General features: G+C 48.6%; 1 protein-coding gene across 1 annotated transcript in view; it reads right to left on the reverse strand.

Annotated features, from left to right (window-relative positions):
• NT5DC2 (5'-nucleotidase domain containing 2) overlaps positions 1-23692 on the reverse strand; it is a 227397-nt gene that overhangs the window by 45476 nt on the left and 158229 nt on the right. Inside the window, exon 10 of the mRNA XM_078664596.1 lies at positions 21974-22055. Within this exon, the coding sequence (XP_078520722.1) occupies positions 21974-22055 (82 nt within the window). The remainder of the gene's footprint in view (positions 1-21973; positions 22056-23692) is intronic.

A 23692-nucleotide genomic window follows, 5' to 3' on the forward strand; every position in this document is an offset into this window, starting at 1 on the left:
AGGCAGAGTGCTTGGAATCGTGTGAGATAGTGCTCTGGCATGAGCTGAGCCTGTCTGCGGCTTTCGGGATCCATCCCTTAGCCGTTTCCATGATATCGCATACCATATACTCTTAAGTGCATTATAATCCTCGCGGTTATATGCCAACTCTGGTATCGCTTTATCAAAACATGTCGAGTAAGGTGTCATACGAATTGGAATACTAACCCCTCGCCAATTCTCGCGACGGGGTTAGCATTCCACCCTTCTAGAGGGACACGACATGTATGTAACCTGTAACCCCGGTTAAAGTCAGACATAGCCTTAGCTCCACAAAATGGATGCTGCCACCGAGACAAGTCTGCCCTCCTGCTGCTGGGAGTCCTCCCAGAGCAGGAGGCAAGGACAAAGGGTTTCCTGTCAGGGGCGGTGCCAGCACCGTCCCAGACAGGATTTTGTGTATCCTAGGTAGGCAGGGCTTTAGAGGAAGGTGACTGCAAGTGGCACCCCGGTGCTCACTGTGCATAGGCCGGCTGAAACCAGTTCCAGGGGCACTCCAGCCCCTGGCCTGGGGAAAGCCCGCCAAAGGAGAGGGGTGTAACCACCCCCCTCCTAGTCCCACCCATAGGGCAGGACTTAGTCGCGTGCCAGCCCCTTTTTGCAGGATAAAGGTAGGAACTGGCCCCCTTCCAAATCAGATCATCTTTGAATCCTGAAACTACTTTCCACGAAAGGAACTCAAGACTTCTTCCTAAGATTTCTCCCTTGTGACTAAGGAGTAGTCACCCTGCAGCAGCAGGCACCAACCAAGCATCGCGGTTTGTTGCCAGTCTCTCCTCCGGATCAAGACTGCCCAGCTCGACGAGAACCGGCTTCCCTGGCACCTCTGACCTCTACCTGCATCATCAGTCACGCTGAGATTCGTGGGTGTGACGAGACCTCGAGGGACCGGCCATCTTCAGAACTGCACGACGCTTGTTCAGCTCGACTCCCGAGTGACCCTCGACCGAGTGCTTTGGGGTAAGAGAAGCCCTGACCCTGAGCAGCTCCAGCACCGAAGTTCAGCCCCCCTGCATCCACGAGATCTGCGTGGGGCCCTTCTGCTTTTTGCTGCCCACCGCGTTGTCCAGGTCGCTGGCCCGTTGGCTAGTAGCCCCCTCACGACGCTCCACGACGACAACTACTGCTGGTCTGGTTGCTCCAGACTAGCCTTTGCTCCCCTCCAAAAGAGGAGCACCTTGGACCCTCCTGGTCCACTCAAGACGCCATTTTAGGTCCACCGCGTGGGCCTTGCATTTGCCAAGACTTGTTGCCCAATCCTGGGTCCAGCGACGTCGACAGCAAGAACCTTCGTGGGACAGCTCGCACCTCCATCCTGGTCGCCGACAACGCCTCCTGGTCCGAGATACTGCAGAGCCCAGCAGCGCCCACTCACCTGGCTGAGGTGACTTCGTCCGGTGCCATCCTGGTGCCCACTCAAATCACTGGCTAGTGATTCAGAACGTGGTCCCCTCTGCTTACAGGTTTCTTCTTCCCTGATCCAGGCTTGGATCACTCCGAACTTTCTTCACTGGCCGCCTGCCAGCAACTCTTTCTTCAGGCTCCTGGATCTTCAACGAGGGTATCCGACGCAACTTCAACCCTATGCAGCCGCAGCCCCTGGGCTAGGTAACCCGAGTACTCCGGTGCTCCAGCATAGTCCAACACCCTAAGTGTTCGGATCCACTCTTGTTTTCGACCCACCTAGTCGGGTTCGCCCGAGAACAGTAACTTTGCAACTGCTAGCCTCCATAGACTTTTTCCCGCCTTACGCGTGAGAGTTCCCACTCTGCACACGACGTCCACAGGCCTCCTGCATCTAATCCCAGTGTTTAGAATTGTAGGCCTAGCGATTCCTGAGTCTAGAAAAGTACTACTTACCTGCTAGCAAGTTCGCATTCCACTTACTGTGTATATGGTTTTTCGTGCCCCTAGGGCATTTGTGTAAATTGTGCGACTTAAAGTATTTTCGTAAGAGTTTTGTTGTGTGCTTAGCTCCCTGACTCATAAAGAGTTCAGGGTAGTCTTGTTATAAATAAATATCTGTTTATTTTCATAACAACTTGTGTGGTGTCCTTTCACTTGGTGTTCAAGGGGTAATGTGATGGTAAAACAGCTGGCTTAACACGCCCTCTAGAGTCTTAGCCTTAGACTGCTCGTATCCATGCTACTAGGATAGCTGGTCTATAAGGTTGACTTACAACCAATCATCAATAAGGGTTGTTTGGACTGATACATAGTGATCACTAGAATAGTGATCTCCTCTTTGTAAAGCGCTCCGATATCCGCAAGGATCTTGTCCGCGCTATATAAAACTTTCAAAATAAATAAATAAATAAATAAATAAATAAATAGTGAGCACTGCATATCAGGCCAACTTCCCACATCGGTGGAAAGGCGTACAGCAAATTTTCACACCAGTCTATCAAAAGGGCATTCCCTTGAGAACCCTTCTGGGAAAACCTGGACGCGAAGACGGGGCATTTTGTGTTTGCCGCGTCTGCGAACAGATCGATGTCTGGTGTTACCCAAGCCTGGAAAATGCTGTGCGCGACGTCTCCGTTGAGAACCCAGTCGTGCGCTTCGACGAAGTCTCGGCTGAGGCCGTCCGCCTCTGAGTTGAGACTTCCTGGTAGGTGAACTGCTGTTATGGACAGGTCCCTTGCAAGTAACCAATGCCAGATGGTCTGGGCTTCTATGGACAGAGTCCTGGATCTGGTACCCCCCTGCTTGTTTAGATAATACATTGTTGTGGTATTGTCTGTTTGTACCAGAAGGGGCCGAGTCTGTAGAGATGGAGCCAGAGACTTGAGAGCAAGATGGACCGCTCTGAGTTAGAGTAGATTGATGTGATATCCTTTCTCGAAGTCTGACCATAGCCCTTGTACCTGAAGAGGGCCCATATGTGCCCCCCAACCAAGGAGAGAGGCATCTGTGATGAGAGTCTACGTTGGTGGGTCCTGATGAAAAGGAACTCCCTTCATCATGTGTGCCTTCTTCATCCACTACCGAATGGAATCTCTTGCCGACTGTTGGAGATGAATTTGATCCTCCCAGCGTCCCGTACTCTGTTTCCACTGATCTTCCAGACACTGCTGCAGAGGACGCATCTGTAAACGTGCGTTTGGCACGATGAATATGCATGATGCCATGGACCCCAGGAGAGAGGATACTTGCCGAACTGTCGGACAAGCATACTGGAGGAGAAGCACGCACTTCGCCTTGATAGATGACCATCTCTCCTCCGAAGGACACACGTTTTCGTTTTCTGTGTCCAGCTGCGCACCCAGGTAGTGGATTTTCTGGGTGGGATTCATTATGGACTTCTTGTAGCTGACTTGCAGACCCAACTTGCACATGAGTTGGAGGCATATCGATAGATGTTCTTCTAGTAGCGATGGGGATGAACTCTTCAGAAGCCAGTCGTCTAAGTACGGATATATGAAAATCCGTCTCTTTCGAAGACAAGCTGCCACTACCGCCATACATTTTGAAAATGTTCTGGGAGCTGATCTCAGGCCAAAAGGGAGTACCGAGTACTGAGTACTGAGTACTGGTGAACCCCTACTTGGAACCTGAGGAACTTGCGATGCTTTCTGGATACCGGAATATGAAAGTACGCATCTTTCAGATCGATGGAGCACATCCAATCCCCTTGGTGTAATTGAGGGAAAATCTGATGAAGAGCCAGCATTCGAAATTTCTCCTTCCGAATGAATTTGTTCAATACTCTCAGATCCAGAATGGGTCTGAACTCCGTAGCTGGACCTTTTTTCTGCACGAGAAAAAAAATCGAGAGTACAGGCCTTGACCTCTCTGTTGAGATGGTACTGGTTCTATGGCGTTCTTCTTCAGAAGAACGTTCGCTTCCTGCTGCAAGCGCCTTATATTCCACTGAACCATCCTTAAGGGGCGAATGACAGGAGGGGGCTTCTTGAATCTCAAAAAGGTACCCCCTCTGAATAATACTCAGCACCCATCTGTCCTTTGTGATTTGCTTCCACTCGTCCAGATACCACACAATACTTCCTCCAACCGGAGTGGCACACGGTTGTGGAGGAAGCATCCGTTCATTGCTTTTGAGGCTGCTTGGTAGCAGAGGATTGCTGCCTGTTTCCATTGCCTCTGCCTCGCCCAGGGCGTCGCTGTTGAAATTGCGACCTCTGCTGATTCTGGCCTTGATTTTGCGAGGATCAATTCGACTGTTGGCCCCTCTGCTGAAAAGATCTTTTGTCAAAGGGACGAAAATTACCCCGACGTCAAAATTCTTTTTTCTTTTCAAGACCGACAGCTTTCAGGGTGTCCAACTCCACTTTCATTTTAGACATTTCGTCGTCAGCGTGAGAGCCAAATAGAGTCGAACCATTGAAAGGCAAATTCACCATCTTTCTCTGCGCCTCTGGCTTAAGTCCTGTAAGGCGAAGCCAAGCCGTACGTCTAGCACAAACACCATGTGCATAACCATGAGCTGACAGATCCGCCGCATCAGCAGCCGCACTAATACTCTGGTTCGCCACCAATCCTCCTTCTTCTACTATTTCCAGGAAGTCTTTCTGATCCTCCTTAGGGAGTTTATCTGCAAAACGAGTCACTGAGTCCCAAAGCAGACGATCATAGCGACCCAATAAGGCTGACGCACTGGCCACTCTCATGACCGAACCTGAGGTTTTGCACATTCTTCTCCCCAAGGAATCCATACTCTTACTATCCTTTTCAGGTGGAGCAGAAGAGGTAGATACCGCAGAATGTGATTTTCTGACTGCCGCCACAATAAGTGAATCCGGAGGAGGGTCAGAACGCAAAAATAAAGGATCCTCTGCTGGAGCCCTGTACTTCTTAGCAATCCTAGAAGGACCAGAACCCACCGTGGCCGGAGTTAAGAAAGTTCTCACTGCTGGTTCTATTAATCCGGGCACTAACGGTAGAAGAGGTCTACCAGTCGTCTTGTGATGTAGGGTTTCAAAGATGACTGACGTTGCTATTTGAGGAACTGCCATCTTGATCTTGAACTTATTCGCCCCACGACACAACACATCATTAAATGTGCCCAAATCATCCACTGGAGACACTCTGGAAGGGGGAGTAGATGAGATTGTGGGAGAATAGTCTCTATAGGAAGATCTTAAAGAAGACTTCGAAGACGTAGAAGATGAGGAAGGAGACCTACTCCGCCTCGGAGGAGTTGCCGATCGCTGCCTCATTCGTTCCCGTGAACGTGATTTCTCTCTCACTAAGGACCTAGAGCGTGATCTTCTATGCAGCTCAGTCTGAGGGACCGGAGCCCTCATCCCCATCAGTCCTGCATCTGGACGCATTTTCCAATGTCTCAGGCTTTCCAGCCACCTCGGTGACAAGTTAATAGGCCGCCCTACACGCTCAGGTGAAGCCTCAGCTGACACCTGCACAATATTCAGTCCAGTTGAAGACTTGGAGGCTCTGGAAACTACACTGTGCTCAGAAAACAATGAGCCAGATGGAGTCCGTTGTCTGGGCACCAATTGTCTATCATCCGACACCTGTCCTGAGGTTGAGCCCGAATGAGCCACCACAGACGAGTCCTGGTGCACTACCTCTTGTCCCACCGCAGACCTGTCGTCTTGCTGGTCACGCGGAGAAGACAAATGTTCTGGACTGATGTCTGACCTCGACAAAGACCTAATTGAGGTCCGAGAGGCCGGTCTGGATAGTCTCGACGCCGACCCATGTTCGGGTGGGGGAGACCTAGACACTCCATGCTTCGAGCCCGAAGCAGACTTCGACATCGACCTATGTCGCGATGGAGACCTTGATCTTCTCTTTTTAGGTCTCGACGTCGACTCCTTCGACGTCGTCCTTTCTCTCGACGTCGACCTCTTCTTCAAAGACATCGTAAGTCTCTCTCTCGACCTCTGTCTCTCCTTCGACGTCGACACACCATCCTTCGACGTCGACACCTTTGTCGTCGGACGCCTCTCTTCTCTCGACGTCGACTTCTCACGAGCCTTCGACGTCTGACATGGCACCCCCGACGTCGTCTTTATAGCAATCGACACCAGATGTCTCAACGTCGAAAAAGATTTCGACGGCGACCTCGACGCTGAACCTTGCCTCGCCGGCGAAGTCCTCGACGTCGACGGAGCCCTCTTCGACGTCGACAATGTCTTTTTTGACGGCGACGCTCCCTGGAGTCGAGTTTTCTTAGATCTACCTTCTGGAGACGCTGATCTTCGACGTTTAGGATGAGAAGATGGCTTGGAAGAGGAGAATAAGCCCTTGGAACTCTTCTCACCACGGTTTTCTCTCTCCAGGAGGCCCAGCAACCTCATTTTCTCCCTTTCTCTTAAAGTTCTACTAGAAAGGTTGAGGCAGTGATAACAATCCTCCACCTTATGAGAAGCTGGAAGACACACCACACAAACAGAGTGTGGATCCGTTTTTAACATCTTCCCACAGGAAGGACATTTGTAAAATAAAGGTGGCATTCTGACCAAAAAATACCAACAGTTAGTCAGAACAAGATAGAAAACACCACCAAAATATTCTTTTGTCAAAAAAAGGTAAGAAAAAACCAACTTCTGACAGAAAATACTACAAATGAGCAGAGCTCAAGTTCCAGGTTCCTCACAGAACAAGCCGGAAAAAAGAACTGACCTAACTGTCACCTGTGGTGCATGATGGGAACAGAGTTCTCCTAGAGGCCTTAAAGGCAAAGTGTGCAGATTCTCTGGGGCCTTAAAGGCAGGGTGCCAGTCTGATTTTCTGTACACAGACAATTTTTCATATGCAGCCTTTTAGGCTAATAACTGTTTACAACAGGTTCTTTGATGTAAATAAAAGTTTTTCATGGTTATGAAATGCATTTTGGGCTCATGCCTGTTTATTGCATTTATATTTAGCATATTTTCATGCTTCAGAACGTGTGTAAGGTTGGCTTTATTAGCCTATGTGTATATGTTAGGCTGCATATTATGGTTGTTATACATGTATATAATTATTTTAGTACAATGTACTTTTTGATATATTTACACATATATATGTATATTGTTATGTGTTCCGGGTTCCCGCTCATGGGCGGAGATAATTCAGTGCTTATGACTATTAATGAGTATCCCCTGGAAGAGAAGCATGGGTCGCCCGGAGCCAGGCGGTGGCGTCGGGCCACGTTACTATCTACAGGGGGACCTGTAGCGGACCTGGACCAGGTGCCCAGAAGAACGTGAGACAACAGAGTTCCTTCTGATTTCACCTCCAGCGAAGATCTCCACCACTCAAACTTGGCTTAAACACCTAACCGCACTCAATGTCCAACCGACCATCGTGGACTCAGCAAAATCTTTAGGCATAACACTCGACATCAATCTCAACATGCAGCAACATATCAGCAAGGCAACAAAGAGAGCGAACTTCCAGATCAATACTCTGAGGAAACTTAAACCCTTCCTCCCAGCCAAAGACTTCCAAACCGCAGTACAAGCACTAGTCATCCCTCGAATTGAATACGGCAGCATCGCCCTCTGCGGACTCCCACTAACTACAACCGCACCCCTGAGAGCTTCTCTAAACGCTGCAGCGAGACTCATCACTGGGTCAAAAAAGCACTCCCATATTACCCCCGACTTGAAATCCCTGAACTGGCTGCCTTTTGAAGCCAGAATACATCTGAAAATCGCCTGCATGACACACAAGGCGGTACACCTAAACTCACCCGGATACCTCGCTCAGAAACTGACAATCTCTGGCAGAGTTAGAAACACTAGAGGCACAAACCATCTTCTGCTGAAACCTCGAAGATTCCCGAAGGAAAAAACATATAAGCGCTCCTTCTCAGGAATGGCGCCTAGGATCTGGAACTCACTCCCGCCCGAAACCAGGCTTATCTCTTCCACTACACTCTTTAAAAATGAAATAAAAGCCATCCTCATGGCTAAATACACTTAGCTTTTATCTCAGACACTGTTAATACTCTGCATCGATTTGTACTACATGTTTGACCCCTTTGATTATCTGTATTAGCTGTTTTATTACTCACATGATTGGCTTTGTAGCCACCTAGTTGTACTGTTTTGACTTATTGATTTATCTGTCTGACTATACTCCCTCATGTACTACTCTTTGTAAAGTGCTCTGATATCTGCAAAGATCTTGTCCGCGCTATATAAAACTTTCAAAATAAAATAAAAATAAAAGGCCTCATTAAACGGCAACAGAGGCTCCGAAGAGCTTGCTTACGGTTTAAGGACCTCAGTGAGGAGGTTAGTCCTTACGGCCGCGACAGGGAGATCAAGGGATAAGGCCATGGCCACCCGCGTCAACACCACACTATAGGCAGCCCCCTCCTCCGTAGCCACGGTAGGAGGGGAGACAAAACCAGTGTCTGGCAAAGTGTCCAAACCACTGGCATCCTCTAGCTCACCTGCCCAGTCCTGATAAAACTGGCACTCACGTGCCAGAGGGTCCTCAAACCCCTCCCAATCCGCCTCGCCACCCATCTCCTGGTACTCAGGGCAAATGATGGGGCCGGGTCATAGAAGAAAAAGTATTCTCTCGATGTCGAATGCGGCGGCGAGAGGCGCCGCTCCAGCGTCGGGAGCGGCCCGAGGGGGGGGGGGGGGGGGGGGGGGACCGGCGGGTATGGAGCCGCGGGGTTGGTGTTGCCCGAACCCCCGCCCGCGTCGCGCAAGCGTCAGGGGGGAGTCGGAAGAGCGATGTCGCCTCTTCGACTTCTTGTGCCTCTTATCTGAGGACTTGGAGCTCGAGGAGTTGTGTCGACCCTCTGAGCCGTGATGACTACAGCCCCGCGACCGGTCCCTCGACCTCCTTCCGGACCGGGACCTCGAACAGCGCGGGGACGATTGCCGGAGCTCGAGGCGCTTGCGGGACCACTCCCGCCTAGCCTTAGACGTCAAGGCCTGGCAGTCGGGCACGACTTGTCATCGTGGTCGGGCCCCAGGCAATGTAGACACCGGCGATGAAGGTCGGTAACCGACATCAGTCTGCTGCAGTCGACGCAGGGCTTGAACCCGGGCATCCCTACCAGCACCGTCCGAGTCATTAGATTTCGAAGAAAGATCAAAAATTATCAAAAAAGTTTAGTCAAAAATTGACTAAGGGTACCACTTCTTCCGGATCGGTGCTTGCTGGTGCGGAAAAAGGAAGAACGGTTGTCAGTGCGCGAGGGCGGCATCTAAGTACTCCGAAGAAGTCATCACGGCGCCAAGGACGTCGACTACTGACGCGGAGCCGCAGACGACGCCTACCGACGCTCAAGGGTAATGCTACACAAAAGTTTGCGGATCCAGTCTGACGCCTGGGGATATTCTAAGGTAAGGAATCTAATACTAACCTGTTTCTTTCAGATACATTTGCACTGGGCTGGACATTACTTTGACTTTATTACGGTTTACCTCTGAGCTCTTGTCCCCCACACTACCTCCCTTACCAGTGGCGGCTGCCAACCGGGAAGAGTGGTGCGGCAGGTAAACTGGCGGCAAGCGAGACCAACCCACCCTCGACAAACATGCCATTTCACACAAGCCAGCTTCCCCAACCTAAGACAGACCGCCACAAGACACATCGACATGAAATAAAACAGTGCACAAGCAATCCACGCAAACAAATGCACATGCCAGCCTGCCTCCACCCCAAACACAGTTCAAAGTTGGGGGCCAGGAGAGCACAACAGCACGCAAACGGGAAGAAACAGCCACCATACTCAGCACAACCACACAGCACAGCAGCACCCCCCTATTCCTGCAATCCAGTCACAGACCCCCACTTCACCATCCACAGATGCCACTCCACTGCAACACATATGAAAGTGCACCAGTGAAAACCGATGGCAAACCCCTAAACCAGACCAAAAACCACCCCAGTCCGGCACCGAAACAGGATCAACTCAGACATGGGGCCATGCCACCCACGGCGCATCACCAGACAGCAAAGCAAAACCAGAGTCGAGCACATGGAGCAACCCTAAAGTGAAGTCTTACGTCTACCTTCTACAGAAGGAACGGTGGGACACCCGGAGACCAGTGCTTTCCCGGGCTCCGAGCATGGCCAGGTGACGTTGCGTGCCCAGAGCCAACTCCCCTAATTAATCCAGATTCTGCTCTCATGCAGTTACCCAGTATGAAAGCGGCGCCGGGATTGGTTGAAGCGGGCTGGGTCACCGTCCACACTGGCACTAGGGACCTGTGCTATTTATCCACGAGGCTGTATGACAGCTCGGCCTGGAGAAGTTTACACTGCGCATGTCGGGCTCGCTAGCCATTCATCGCTAGGCGGAGACTGACGTCCTCGCTACGGCGGCACCCTCCCAGATCCTTCCACCGGCTGGTGTAGAAGATCGCTAAATAAGCAAACAAGAATTCACTACTCCAAGAATGGTTTTAGAGTTTGTCAGCTGACATTCTCCCAAAAAAGGACCCACAGAAGACAGTAAACCCACTTCTTTCATTCATTCAGGCTGTCCCACCCCCTTCTTGAGTCCTGATGAAGACCCGACAAAGATGCATAAGAGTCTGCACTAAGATATAGGGTTGAAACGTCGACGTTCTTTACGTGTATCCGTCCACACAAAATCTCAAGAAAAACAAGGGAATACTTCATCCTGTTGTGCCAATTGTATTCAAAAGTGGACATCCATGACCTAATGTTTTGTCTATATGTATGAATATGTAATTTGTTTTATCTTTGTACAGCACCATGTCACAAATCACGACCGATCACTAAATGTTTACACAGTATGTGTCTGTTTGTTATGGACAGCTATTTATAATTTGTGTATTGATTCAGAACAAGGTTCATACTAAAGATTTACCTTTAGAACAATATTCGGTAGTGTGTGTCTCCATATATCCTTCACAGGATATATCTCTAGATATGTATTAATTACAGGTTTTCCAATTATTTGTAATTTCCGACAGAACCACTGTTGTGGTTTAGCTTCCACACTCAGGTTCTGAGGGTTACTGGGTTACCTGATTACTACTAATCGCTGTTGCAAGACGGCCGGTCAAAGTGACATATGCAGTTTAAACTGGTGTAGCCAGGGACCCCTCCTCGCAGTCTGCACTGCAGCAAAGACCCTTCCCTGCAACGCTCCTAACACATCGGCGGCTGGCAGAGCGGAAAATATAATGGTACTAAAGCCCCTTTATTACCGTTTTATTTTTTCTTATGCGGTGCCATTGGCAGGGGGCGCCACTCCACTGCTCAAATAGAGCAGTCGGCGCAGTCTCCGACACACCTGAGACTGCTTGCTTTCAGTAATACAAGAATCCAGTGCAGAAGGGTTGTACCTGGCCCAGTTTGCAGAGCCGCATGGTGGACCCCCAGGACATAAATGCCAAGGCATTTGATTCAGGCGGGAGACTCACGATGTTTGAAGCCAAAAAGGCCTTTATTTTGGCGGTCTTGCGCCTGGTTCAACGAAAGTCAATGGGGAATTACATTGTCCCGATTTTTATTTTTTTAAATCTCCCATTTTCCCTTTTGAAATGTTGGCATGTATGCCAGGACACAAGCGACACCCTGAAACTACCACCACGGTTGGGGTCTGGTAGCCACAGTGTCACCTGTGGCCCCCTCACACAGGGTCTAACAGGATAGCAGCGTGGTCTGCCCGATCCCAGCAGCCATCTCCGCCTCGGTAACACAGGTAGGACCCCTCATGACAAGACCCCTAGCAAAGGAGAGCGGAGAAATGCCCCTGCTGCAGGAAAGAAGCCACCCAGTCTTTGAAATAAACTGCAAGCCTGGACTTGAAACACTGAGAATCCCACCAAGAAGATGCAGCTCGAGGCAGGAGACCCCGCAGGGGCAGAGAGGAGAGGCAGGAGACCCCACAGGGGCAGAGAGGAGAGGCAGGGGCAGAAAGGAGAGTCAAGGGACCCCATGGGGGCAGAGAGCAGGGGCAGAGAGGAGAGGCAGGGGCAGGGAGGAGAGGCAAGGGACCCCATTAGGGCAGAGAGGAGAGGCAGGGGACCCCGCGGGGGCAGAGAGGAGAGGCAGGGGACCCCACGGGGGCAGAGAGGAGAGGCAGGGGACCCCGCGGGGGCAGAGAGGAGAGGCAGGGGACCCCGTGGGGGCAGACAGGAGAGGCAGGGGACCCCGCGGGGGCAGAGAGGAGAGGCAGGGGACCCCACGGGGGCAGAGAGGAGAGGCAGGGGACCCCGCGGGGGCAGAGAGGAGAGGCAGGGGACCCCGCAGTGGCAGAGAGGAGAGACAGGGGCATGGGCGTCCGCAGGGGGGGCAAGGAGGGGCACTTGCCCCCCCCGGATCACCCGGCCCGCCGTACTGGAGAATGTGCTTATAATGGAATGAAACTGAAAGGTGCAAAAGTGGCGTTTTTGTTTGCATATTGCTGAATAAACAGGCCCCATCGACTGCGGGGACCAAGCCTGCAGTCAGACAGCCTGTTCCAGAGTCGCCGTTCTCACTGGCTGGAAATAGGAATATGCTCTCCCTACAGTAAGCGTTAGAAGAGCAATTGGGCTTTGTTTTCATTACACCAAGAAGTTTATTTTGCATCTTATGTCGAATTGGTGATGTTTTTTCTACTTTACTGCTTTTTACGCTGGTGTGAACCAAACACTGGAAATATGTGTTCTGTGTGTTTTGTATCACTATTTACAACGGAAGGTGCTATAAGCTAAGCTTTAGATACAACACATTGGGTATGTTTGAAAGTAAGCTTGAAATGTACACATTTTCTTTTTAATGATTTATTGAAGCCACAAAAAGCTGGGCAGTCGGTCTATAGGTCAGGTTGCTGCCTTCAGATCGAGACACCATTACTGTAGTCTCATTTATACCTCTTAGCTTTGTGTGACCTTGGGCAACTCACTTCATTTGGGGGAGGGGGCAGAGGCAGTACTGTGTACACAAGGCAAGTGGCAACGGAGCCATTGAGAGAAATATTTTGGACCAGCTACCTTTCACGATTATGCCTCTGCTGAATCTGCTGGAATGTCTTTCATGAACTTCCCTTTTGAGTATTAGATTTCAGTTGTGGTTTGTGTTACACCAGCGGTTGTGTTCAAATTTGCAGCTCTGAATGTCACATAGCAAGGACCATGAGTCTCACACTTCTGGAAGGAAGGTTGAGAATGGATTGGCTTGTGTCTCCTTTGCCCTCGATTCAATTCTTGTTCCAACCCGTGCTTGCTTAAATTAAGATCTGTGTGGCATTGAAATGCAGAGGCATGGGTACAGGGCTACATGGTTGTTCCGGTAAGCCGTGAGTCCCGAGACCTGCTAGCATGATTCGCCTCACCACTTTCAAATGCCACTAGCTGCCACTGAGTGGAAAGCCCCAAATTCCACACGTAATTCCTCATTTATATGAAGAAAACTCATAATTGGAAGTATTTGTCTCACCAGATAAATAACTCACTCACTCTAAGTATTGGTATTCACACGGTTTAGTAAAATCTCAACACACTTTACCCCATTTGTAGTCGATGCCAAAGTCATAAACTACTTTTCCAGCAAAAAGAACTAAAAACACTGGCCGTGATTAACTACAGCACTTTCTAAATGAAGTTTTCAACAAAAATTTGCAATGACGATGCTTGTATTAACTGACATACATTGTGAAGTTTATTTTTCCCCAAAACTATACTATATATTTTTGATTAAAAAAAATGAATGTGTCCATCTGTAATGCAACTGGTGCTCATGTAAAGCGCTCTGATACCTTTAGGTCAAGTTTGCGCTATATAAAAATATAATTTAAAAAAAAGCAAGCCTTGCAGATGTTGTAGAGCTCTTTCAATGTTCGAGGCGCTTCTAGGTTCAAATGTGTATACCTCAATTGGCTAACATTTCATCTCTGGAACACCTTTCCTGCTAAAAATAATAAACACCTGGCTATTCTCTACATTCTGATTTCAAGTGCTTTCTGCTACAAAGTGTACTGGTTTGTTTAAGCAAATTGAGACCCTGCCTCTCACACTCCTTCACAGTTCACCTTATACAATAATGTGCAGCCATACCCCTGCCACATCACTGTTGGACCATACTTCCAGATCGCACATACAAGACCAAAACTATTATTTATAGGCTGAACCGCAACCCACAGATGTAGTAGCTTAAACTAAATAATTTAAAGCAAGACAGAGTGGTCACAAAGTTGCCAGATTGGTTTTATTCACACCCAAAAACATTAGCGCCGCTTAACAGACTTTCCCAGTGAAGCACTACTTTCATTTTTTCTCGTCGTTGAGTAGCATTTTTTTCCTCAGGTGAGGAAGTTCACCTTTCCTGGAGGTACTGCGATATCTGGTTGACGCGTGGTGTAGAAAATGTTTCATGTAATCTTATCAGCTGTTTTCCTTTTATTAGTTTATGAAATGTGTAGTGTACTGAAGCTTTATGTTCATGAATGTGGTCTTTTAAAACCATACTCCTTATGTTTTGATAGGATTTAAGCAATGGGCTCAGTAGTTATGTCCTTAGCTTTTCAGGCAAAAACACTCATTGCTTTCTGAATAACGAGTGCACAAGCATTAGGGTAAGCATGTTGTTCCAGCTTACATTTCACATACTTTACTTAGTCTTGCATTCCCTGCGAGTGTCTGCTTTTTCCAGGAGGTTGTTACTGTTTTTTCAGAATATTACTCGTCTAGTGCATAATTTGAATTGAGTTGCTTCCAGGCGTTTTTATTGTGGGACACAATTGGATTGCATCTAAAGGCAGTGCAAGTTTCTTTAAGTGGAAGGGTATGGTTTTCAGTGGGGGAGAAGATGTGGCAATATGGCCAGAGCTCCTGAATTTGAAACTGGGGAACCAGGTTCAGCCTTCTCTCCTATGGGAGCACATTCCCATGCTAGACCTGAAAAGGCCCAGATAGACCTTAGAAGCCTTGGTGTCTTAGCAGCAGCATGTCCCTAGATGTGGCAAGAGTGGGTTAACCTTGTAGGTCTGTCCACCATAATCCATACCGAAGTTCACCTTCAGTCTTGCGGGCAGGCCTACAAAGCAGCACACGCTAGAGCGATATTGACTCTGTCGGTCACTGGACACTGAGGCTAGTCCGCCTCACCCACTGGTACCTCTGTTCACCTTGTTTCTGCAGAAGTACCTGCAACTCACCCGGGATCGGCAATGCAGGATTTTCACACACGCCAAACTAAGTTTGCAAGCTTTCGGGTCTCTGCTTCAAGCACAAGCACTTTTAACATGTGCTGTCTGCTTTGGGGCCACATAATTATGCAGCAATGGAGGCCAAAATGATGTCGCAGTGTTAACTAAATTATGCAGCAAAAATAGGGCTGCAGCGTAATGCAGTACATTTTCTGATGCCTACTTCTAGAAGGTGTGAATAATATCTACCAAAAGCCACAAAAGAAAGATGGCTGCAGCACAATAACCCTTTGGTGTATGAGGTCATATGCAGCCCGGTCCCTGCCCCCCCCCCCCCCCATGGCTCCTCCTGCGCTCCACTGTTTCTTGTGCCCCACCTGGCACACATCATGTCGAAGGATGGTGATGATGTTGACCTTTTGCCCCCCCCCCCCCTGGAAAAATTTCTGCGGACGCCCATGGGCAGGGGACCCCGCGGGGGCAGAGAGGAGAGGCAGGGGACCCCGCAGGGGCAGAGAGGAGAGGCAGGGGACCCCGCAGGGGCAGAGAGGAGCTTGGAACATAGCTCGCCCTCCACACAAGGAGGGCAGCTGGGCCCACAGCCTGCTGCCTTCAAGGAGAGGTGGAGAGCTGGTGCATGGCAGCGAATGTGGACTCCCGCTGCAGGGCATGGAGAGGGCTGGAGCGGGAAGGTCAATATGTTAAACAGCATCCATCCCCCCTCCACCTCCCCCACAGGAAGCAAAACAACCTGGAAGCACCGCGATGAACAGAACCCAAAGCCAGGTCACACCTTGAACGTGCAGAAAACAATCACCGAAGTTTAAGATCAAGAGACGAGTCCGGCGTTTGAAGAAGGAATGCCGTCTGTCAGCGCCGACCTCAAGAGCCGGGGGCAGAGGGAGCCGGGGGCAGAGGCTGACCTCGCGGGTCACACACATTACAACAGGAGGGGGAGGGGGCTTTCTGGATAAAGGTCAGACACGTTAAGCCCCCGGAGCCCCTTAAGCAGGCACAGAAAAGCAGTTCATGAAGCGCGGGCCCCGCCCCGTCCATTGTCTGAGCTGTCAGCAGCGAGAGGCGAAAGTTTAATAACGGAAAAGAAGAACCTAACCCCGCCCCCTGCAGTTTAAACCCGCGATAAACTGGTTTCTGCATCAGTCCGAGGGATCGGAGACTCGCAGGACTCAGCGCAGACCGAGGGGCCTGGGGGGAGGAGGCATGTTGCATAATCGCAAACAAACCTTGCAAACCCCGCTGCCCCTCTTGCAGCCTGGCTCGAGGGTCGGGCAGGCCCCACCCCGGGGGCTAGAAGCGTCCAAGGCCGGGCGGGAACAAATCACTGAAAACAGGAATGGTTCCATAAACCCACCGAAGCAGCGTCCCTGTGAGGCCCGGCCGTCTGGTAACCTTAGGGGGTTGTTCCCAACCAAGGGGCCGCTGGAGTTTGTGCTTAGAAATTAAAAATCACCTTTCGGCACCGTCAGGGCCTCGACTCTTAGACCGACACCCCATCCCCCCCCCCCCACTTGTCCAATGGTTTGGAATGTCTGGGCACGAGCAATGTACCCCTTGAACTGTGCAGACAGGGGGTCGCTGCAGAGCACAGAAGCCGACGTGACCCCCCCCCCCCCTCCACAGCAGAGGGGGCGCTGCCCTGCTCCATAGGAAACGAGGCTTCTGGGTAAAGGAGGGCCAGTGGCGGCTCGCAGCGGAAGTACTGCGGGCGGTGGGGGTAGTAGAGTTGGTCGTACGAGTAAGTAAATAAAACCATTTACCTTCCACTCGATGCATCGCCAAGTTGGCTCTTGGGAATGCCGTAGCCAATGGGTAAAAGTTTGCCAATTTACAAGAAGGTGAAAGTCCTTGGCCACACTAAACTTGGGCTCTGAGGCCTCAGGTGTGTAGGGAGTGTACTATTGTAATCGTAAAGTCTTCCCAGATCTAACAATAAAAACACTGTTTGGGGCTGCAACTGTACACAAAACCACCCCGCAGGCAGACATCTGGTACAAGATTATAGAGTCCTTCAGCAACCAGGTAGCGGATCCAGCAGGATTGGACATTGTAAAGCCAAAAGGGATGCCTACAGCCCCTACCCTGTATATTCTGCAGGGTTCAGAGGATTATATTCTGGCTCTTGCAAGTCAGCATATTGTTTGCTTCTGGGAGGCATTTCACACCTATTAAAGGCCAATCCATGCCTAGGAGAAGCTGGTCAGCCAATGCATATTAGCCCCCAGGATAATCAGGAAGGAAAAGGTACCTTTTTAGAAATTCATTTTGCTTGATATTTACTAAAAAGCAGACTTACCCATTGAATTAGATGTTTAATAACTATAACAAATATAACAACTATTTTTTAGCTGGACCCATTGCCAAGCTACAGTATTACAATTTAACATCACGTCCCAATGCTCTCTATGGCAGAGCCCACCTTACTACAGTGAAAATGGCTTTCGGGTGCTAGTCACTCACTGTAAGGGGATGTTACCATTACATTTCTACTTCCTACTTTTAAAAACCATGAACCCTGCCTGCATTGTGGGCCACAAGGCCTACATATTGGGGACTAATTAAAATGTACAAGGGAGGTTTGGACCGGTCAACGGGGTATAATTTGACTAGTCATACAGCGGTCTTTACTCTGCTACAGTCAGGCTACACTGGTGGGCCTGAAGCCATATTTGCACAATAACCGTAGTGGTGCTGCAGTCCAATAGTGTTTAGCGACATTTAACTTTCAGGCCCTAGGTACACCTTTATACTATATAATGGGGCCTTATAGACAATGAAGTATACTATTCAGTGGTAGGACTGCTCTTTTCTCAAAGCAGGCTCACCACCAAAGAAACAAAATCCACAATCTGTTTTCAACAATTTTTTTTTAATGCATTGCCCACCCTAATTTTTCCCAGTTGCTTCCAAGCAAAAAAACACCCCTCAGTCTGTAGGAAATATGGCTTTTCTGCATGGTCACCCTGGATTGTTTGCCTTTTGTTCAACAATATTTTTTTGCTGGCTTTAAAATTGTGCACTTTACCTCTGCTAATCAGTAGTAAAGTGTATGTGCACCCACTTCAAACATGGTCGAATTGGCATATTCCAAATTGTAAAGTTTCTTGGCCAATGTGAAGGAAAGTTCTAATTCTTTTAAGGACACTGAGGCAAAGGTTATCCCACCCACCAATGCAATAAAATGCACAACCATTTCATTGGTACAGTCTTTGCAATAAATGTTGCCTTAATAAACAAGATATTGCTTCGAAGAGGCTTCGACAGGGATAGTTTGTACATTCAAGTAGGATCTTTGGACATTTCAAATGTTTGGGACTGCAAACAATGAGGCACACGGTGGGTTCGCTTCTGGGTTCATAGACACTAGATTGGTTAAGGATGTTTCATAATATTTTTACAAAGTATAGCTGCACCACAATTAATGACAGTAAAAAGAAAATCAAGAACACATTCGGGAGTATATTCAATTATTTTCTTATTCTTCTGAAAATAGTTGACAATTAACAGCAGGAACAACCAATGCGTTTCATCCAGAACAATGGACTTCTTCAGGGCAGAATATATTCAAAAGTTCATGTCAGCGATTATGGTTCAGAAAAGCAACATCATTCGTAGTCCCAAGATAGTAACAGCACAAAGACACGAGTTAGTGAATCCTTGAACTCCCGAATGCAGGTGACAGCATATATGATTTGTGTAAATTAAAGGGTTCCACCCATCCAGTTATGGCACTATGATTGGTGCCGTAGACCACAACAGGACAGCCGTATAGTACACCCCATACAAAAAACAATCGCGGGGAGTACTAGCCGGCAGTACAGTTGCGGTCTACGGCACCAATCAGTCCCATAACGGGGTGGATGGACCCCTTGCATTTACACACAACATAGTTTATGCTTGCTGTCTGGAAATCGGACTGAATATGAATATATAGATGCCTGTGGATAGTTACAGTCTAGCATCATTTGCTTTGGGGAGGTGGGGGGGGAAGGGATTTCAATGATTCGCTGACATGTTTTTATGTGCTGTCACTATCTTGGGACTACGAATGAAGTTGCTTTTCTGAACCATAATCGACGACATTAACTTTTTAACATAGTCTGCCCTGAAGAAGTGTATTGTTATGGATGAAATGCACTGGCTGTTTCTGCTGTAAATTGGCGACAATTTTGAGAAGAAGAAAAGAAAGTGAACAATTGAATATACTCTTGAATTTCCTATTACTGTAATTAATTGTGGTGAACCTATATACTCTGTAAAAATTGAAATGACATCTTTGGGCTGCATCGAGGCAGCAGGTGTGGATATTGTGTACAAACAGGATTTCATTTTTCATGCTGGTAATCGTTTTGGGACATGGGATAGATGCGGCAACTTTTGGTCCGCTGCCTTCATTTTGGCTGCTGATGTTTCACGATATTTTGTAGTGTTTTTTTCCCAACTGGCTGTTTTGGGAAATGTGAGTGGTTTACGTTTTTCTATCTACCGTATTGCAGTGAAGGGCGTTTGAAATATAATCCTCATCCCATGCATTTAATAGAATTAGCTCAGCTTAATGTTGAGACAACCATTCTGAGCACATCTTGTTGCGGAACATGTACGTTTTCCGGTTACAGGTTCCCATGCTCTTATCTATTGCTTCATTTATTTTGCATTTTTTCTCAACTGGGCCCCAAACAGCATCCAGTCAAATCTAAAGCACGTTGTGTTTGAGAAATGCTTCACATAACTTACTACAAAAAAAGGCCAGTAAGTATTCTACAAAATACACCAAGAGGGGCCAACACTTTCACAACAAAAAAGTTCATACTAGCATCCGTGGACTTCACTCACTGGGAATAAAAAAAGCCTTGTTCCCTCATCCTCAGCCAGGCATCATGACAGGCTGTTACTGAACCATGTGGACAGGGTGTGGAATTAATCAGCCTGAGGCAGAGACCTGAAGTCCCAGCTATGAGCAGTTTGAAGAGTCCTCCAGCACTCTCAAACTCTGAATATGCATGAAGCAAGGGGCAGAAAAGAGTGGCACACAAAAGACTCCTGTGCTGAACTGATAGAATCCCACACGACGTACAGCAGGCCCCTCATGTCTCACACCAAGTGTGCTGCTCAGCACCTCTAACTGCATAGTTTGTTTTGCTGCTGCTGGGAACTGCACTGTTTTCTCTGCTCTCAAGCATGGCACATAGTTTGAATACAGAAGAAAAGGGGAGAGCCTGGAGGAGGCCCTGTGAGCGACTGAAGACTCCTAAGAATGTTCTTTGGTGGATCTAGGGCACAGCTCGCCGCCAGTCTACCACAGCTGGGTGTTTACCCTGTGAAGCTCAGCTACTTCTTCGGACACAGAAACTAAGCTTTTAGCTCCTTTCTCCTGGAGACTGAAAAGAATAACTTTAAACATTCAAACCTCTGAGGCAGATGTTACAGTGGGGACGTAGTTGAACAGTCTATCCTGTAAGAAGAAATCACCCCAACCCCTCAAACTTGCACAGAAGTCACGCATCTCTAAATCTGCAACAGGCATTACAGAAAGTTTATACTTTTGATGTGCGCTAATGGGACTCGTTCACGGATGGCCCCTTTCAAGTGACATCATCATGGGGATCCGGCCTCTGGTCCAGCCAGTCCTGCACTTGATCTTTACAGACAGCAGTGTCCACTCAGATTAAGCAATGCAAAGAAAACATGCTCCAGCAGTTTTACAGAAATCCCTAGGTCCACTGGGCTCACAAACGTCCACTGCCCTCGCACACTTCTTCGACAGTGCTAAGGAGCATGCGGTCAGCCTGAAAGGGCATACAGCGGTGCAGCATTTACAGCACATCAAAAAGAACTAGTTGCTTCCCTTTGGTGGCTCTCTTTCTGGTGGATACTCTAACTGCAGATTCCTCACCTTTAGAATATCCCAAGGTACCAGACTATCTACTAGTTACAAACAGCATGGAGCCCGAGCGCCGGGAGGTGGCGTCATGCGGCACAGCATTTACTTAGTTCTGCCCTGATGTTACTAATGGATGAAAACATATAGGCACCACCCATGTGCGCCAACATCAGTTTCCATCAACTCTGTCCACGACCTAGACATCAACCAGGGCTTGAGTGATTTCTCCCAGTGTTCAGGGATGTACTACTTCGCTTTACGTACCCGGATCGCCTTCGGATTCATGAATACCAATTTTTCATATGTTGTGTCCAGAGTTTAAACACCAAAGGAATACCTTGTGCAGTACATGAGAGACTTGTTTGCAACAGTGTTGGCATGGTTTAAATCCTGTAGTTACTGAAGTGGGCACAGGTCCCTTATGATGATGCGGAAAGAAAGGAAGGGACATCCGTGTGCATTGGTGGCACTTATATGTGCTTCAATTCGATACTTTCAGACAAAACGTAAGTCAGAGAGCCACACGGCACTACCTACTGCTCATGGAGCACTGCCTCTATGCAAGTTCCTGGTTCCAGCCGGGTGCCTGGGAATATTCTAAGGGTGAGAAATCTGTGGTAAGTATGAGAGCTACAGCAGCAGGTGCCGGAGAGAAAAAAAAAAACACAATAAAAAAGTCTGACCAGATGCAATCTGGCTTCAGAGTGATGAGAAATAAGTCACTCTGGGGAAACAAACGCTCAAACTTTAGTTTTACAAATGAAATTTATAATATTTTGACCCAATGGTGGGAACTACTGGTCAGAACAGCAGGCTTCTATTTTTTGAAATCTGAGGATTTTGGTTTGTTAATGGTTTTTAAAGGTGTCTCAGTACATCAACAAGAAGGTTGAGGCAGCTTTGTTATTGCACAAGGTGGTCTTTGGAGTAGAGATGTAGAATAAAACCAGCCTGGAAAGCACTCCAAGGGCTATAGACGTGGAACTCACCTGCTTGTACACATGGCCCCTTTCTAGCTGTGTGATCTTGTCCCAGCGTAGGTCACCGTTCTCATCCAGGCGCCGGAAGGGCCTGCAAGACAGAGTATGGGCTATTAGCTGCCAGAAGCATGCTCAGTTAAAACGAAGCTAGTCAACCCCCACCTTCACATGCATGCCATAGTTGAACAAGTTACTTACCTTCGGTAACGCTTTTTCTGGTAGATACTATATCTGCCTGTGGATTCCTCACCTTGTGAATATCCCCCTTGCGCCAGCAACGTTCGGAAATTTTCTTCGTAGTACGCCGACGTGGGTGACGTCACAGGAGCACGGCATCGCGCGCGACTCCGTCTGACGTCACCGACCCCATATCAGGCCCACGCCGGCGTGATGACGTCAGTTCCGCCCTTTTTTCCGTGCCTTCGAGGCACACGGACGGACCAACGATAGCAAATATGCAAATATACAATGTACACAGTACATATAGAACAAAATCAATACAATAGTATAAACCATATATACAGAAAGACCAGGTATAGCAGAGTGGACAACGGGGAGGCGGGTGGGTCAGTGAGGAATCCACAGGCAGATATAGTATCTACCAGAAAAAGCGTTACCGAAGGTAAGTAACTTGTCCTTCTGATAGATACATCTGCCGTGTGGATTCCTCACCTTGTGAATAGATTCCCACAGCAGTCCCCACTCCTGGAGGAGGGTGTCCACTCTGCTACACCAGGAAATCTTGGAGGACAGAGCGCGCGAAGTGGCCATCCCTCCTCACCTCGGTATCCAAGCAGTAATGCTTCGCGAAAGTGTGGAGGGAGGCCCAAGTCGCGGCCCTGCAAATATCCTCCACAGGTACACCCCTAGACAAAGCAGATGTTGCAGACTTTGCCCTAGTTGAATGTGCTCTAATACCCTCAGGAGGGTCCTTACCCGCAAGGGAGTAGCAGATCTTGATGCACAGGATTATCCACCTGGAAAGAGTGCGCTTGTGCACCGCTCTGCCCTTCTTGCAGCCAGCAAAACCAACAAACAGCTGGTCGTCCACCCGGAAGTCTTTAGTCCTGTCCAGATAGAAAGACACCGCCCTCTTAGGGTCCAGGCGATGCAGTCTCTCCTCCTCCTTGGAAGGATGTGGGGGAGGATAGAAGGTAGGAAGGGTAATGGACTGCCCAAGATGAGGAGTCACCACCTTAGGCAGAAAAGCAGCCCTGGTCCTAAGAACCATCCTTTCAGCATGAATGGTCAGGAATGGGGGTTTAGAACTTAGAGCTTGAAGCTCACTTACCCTCCTTGCCGAGGTGATTGCAACGAGGAAGATCGTTTTAAAAGAGAGAAGCCTCAATGGACACTTGTGCAAGGGCTCGAAGGGAGAACCCATTAAAAAGGTCAGCACAAGATTCAAATCCCAGTGAGGAACAATAAAAGGGGTAGGAGGGAACATATTTATGAGACCCCTCAAGAATCTTAAAACCACCGGAGATTTAAAGAAAGAGGGCTGATCCGGCAAACAGAGAAACGCCGATAAGGCCGAAAGATACCCCTTGACCGTAGCCACAGCCAAACCTTGCTGCGTCAGACAAAGAGCAAATTGTAAAATATTAGATAAATGAGCCTTCAAAGGGTCAATATCTCTCTCCCTGCACCAAGAAACAAATTTCGACCACCTATAGGAGTAGATGGACTTAGTGGTGTCACGCCTGGCAGAGAGAATGACATCCACCA

This window comes from Lissotriton helveticus, chromosome 10 (genome assembly GCF_964261635.1).
Source record: "Lissotriton helveticus chromosome 10, aLisHel1.1, whole genome shotgun sequence".
Lineage (NCBI taxonomy): Eukaryota > Metazoa > Chordata > Amphibia > Caudata > Salamandridae > Lissotriton > Lissotriton helveticus.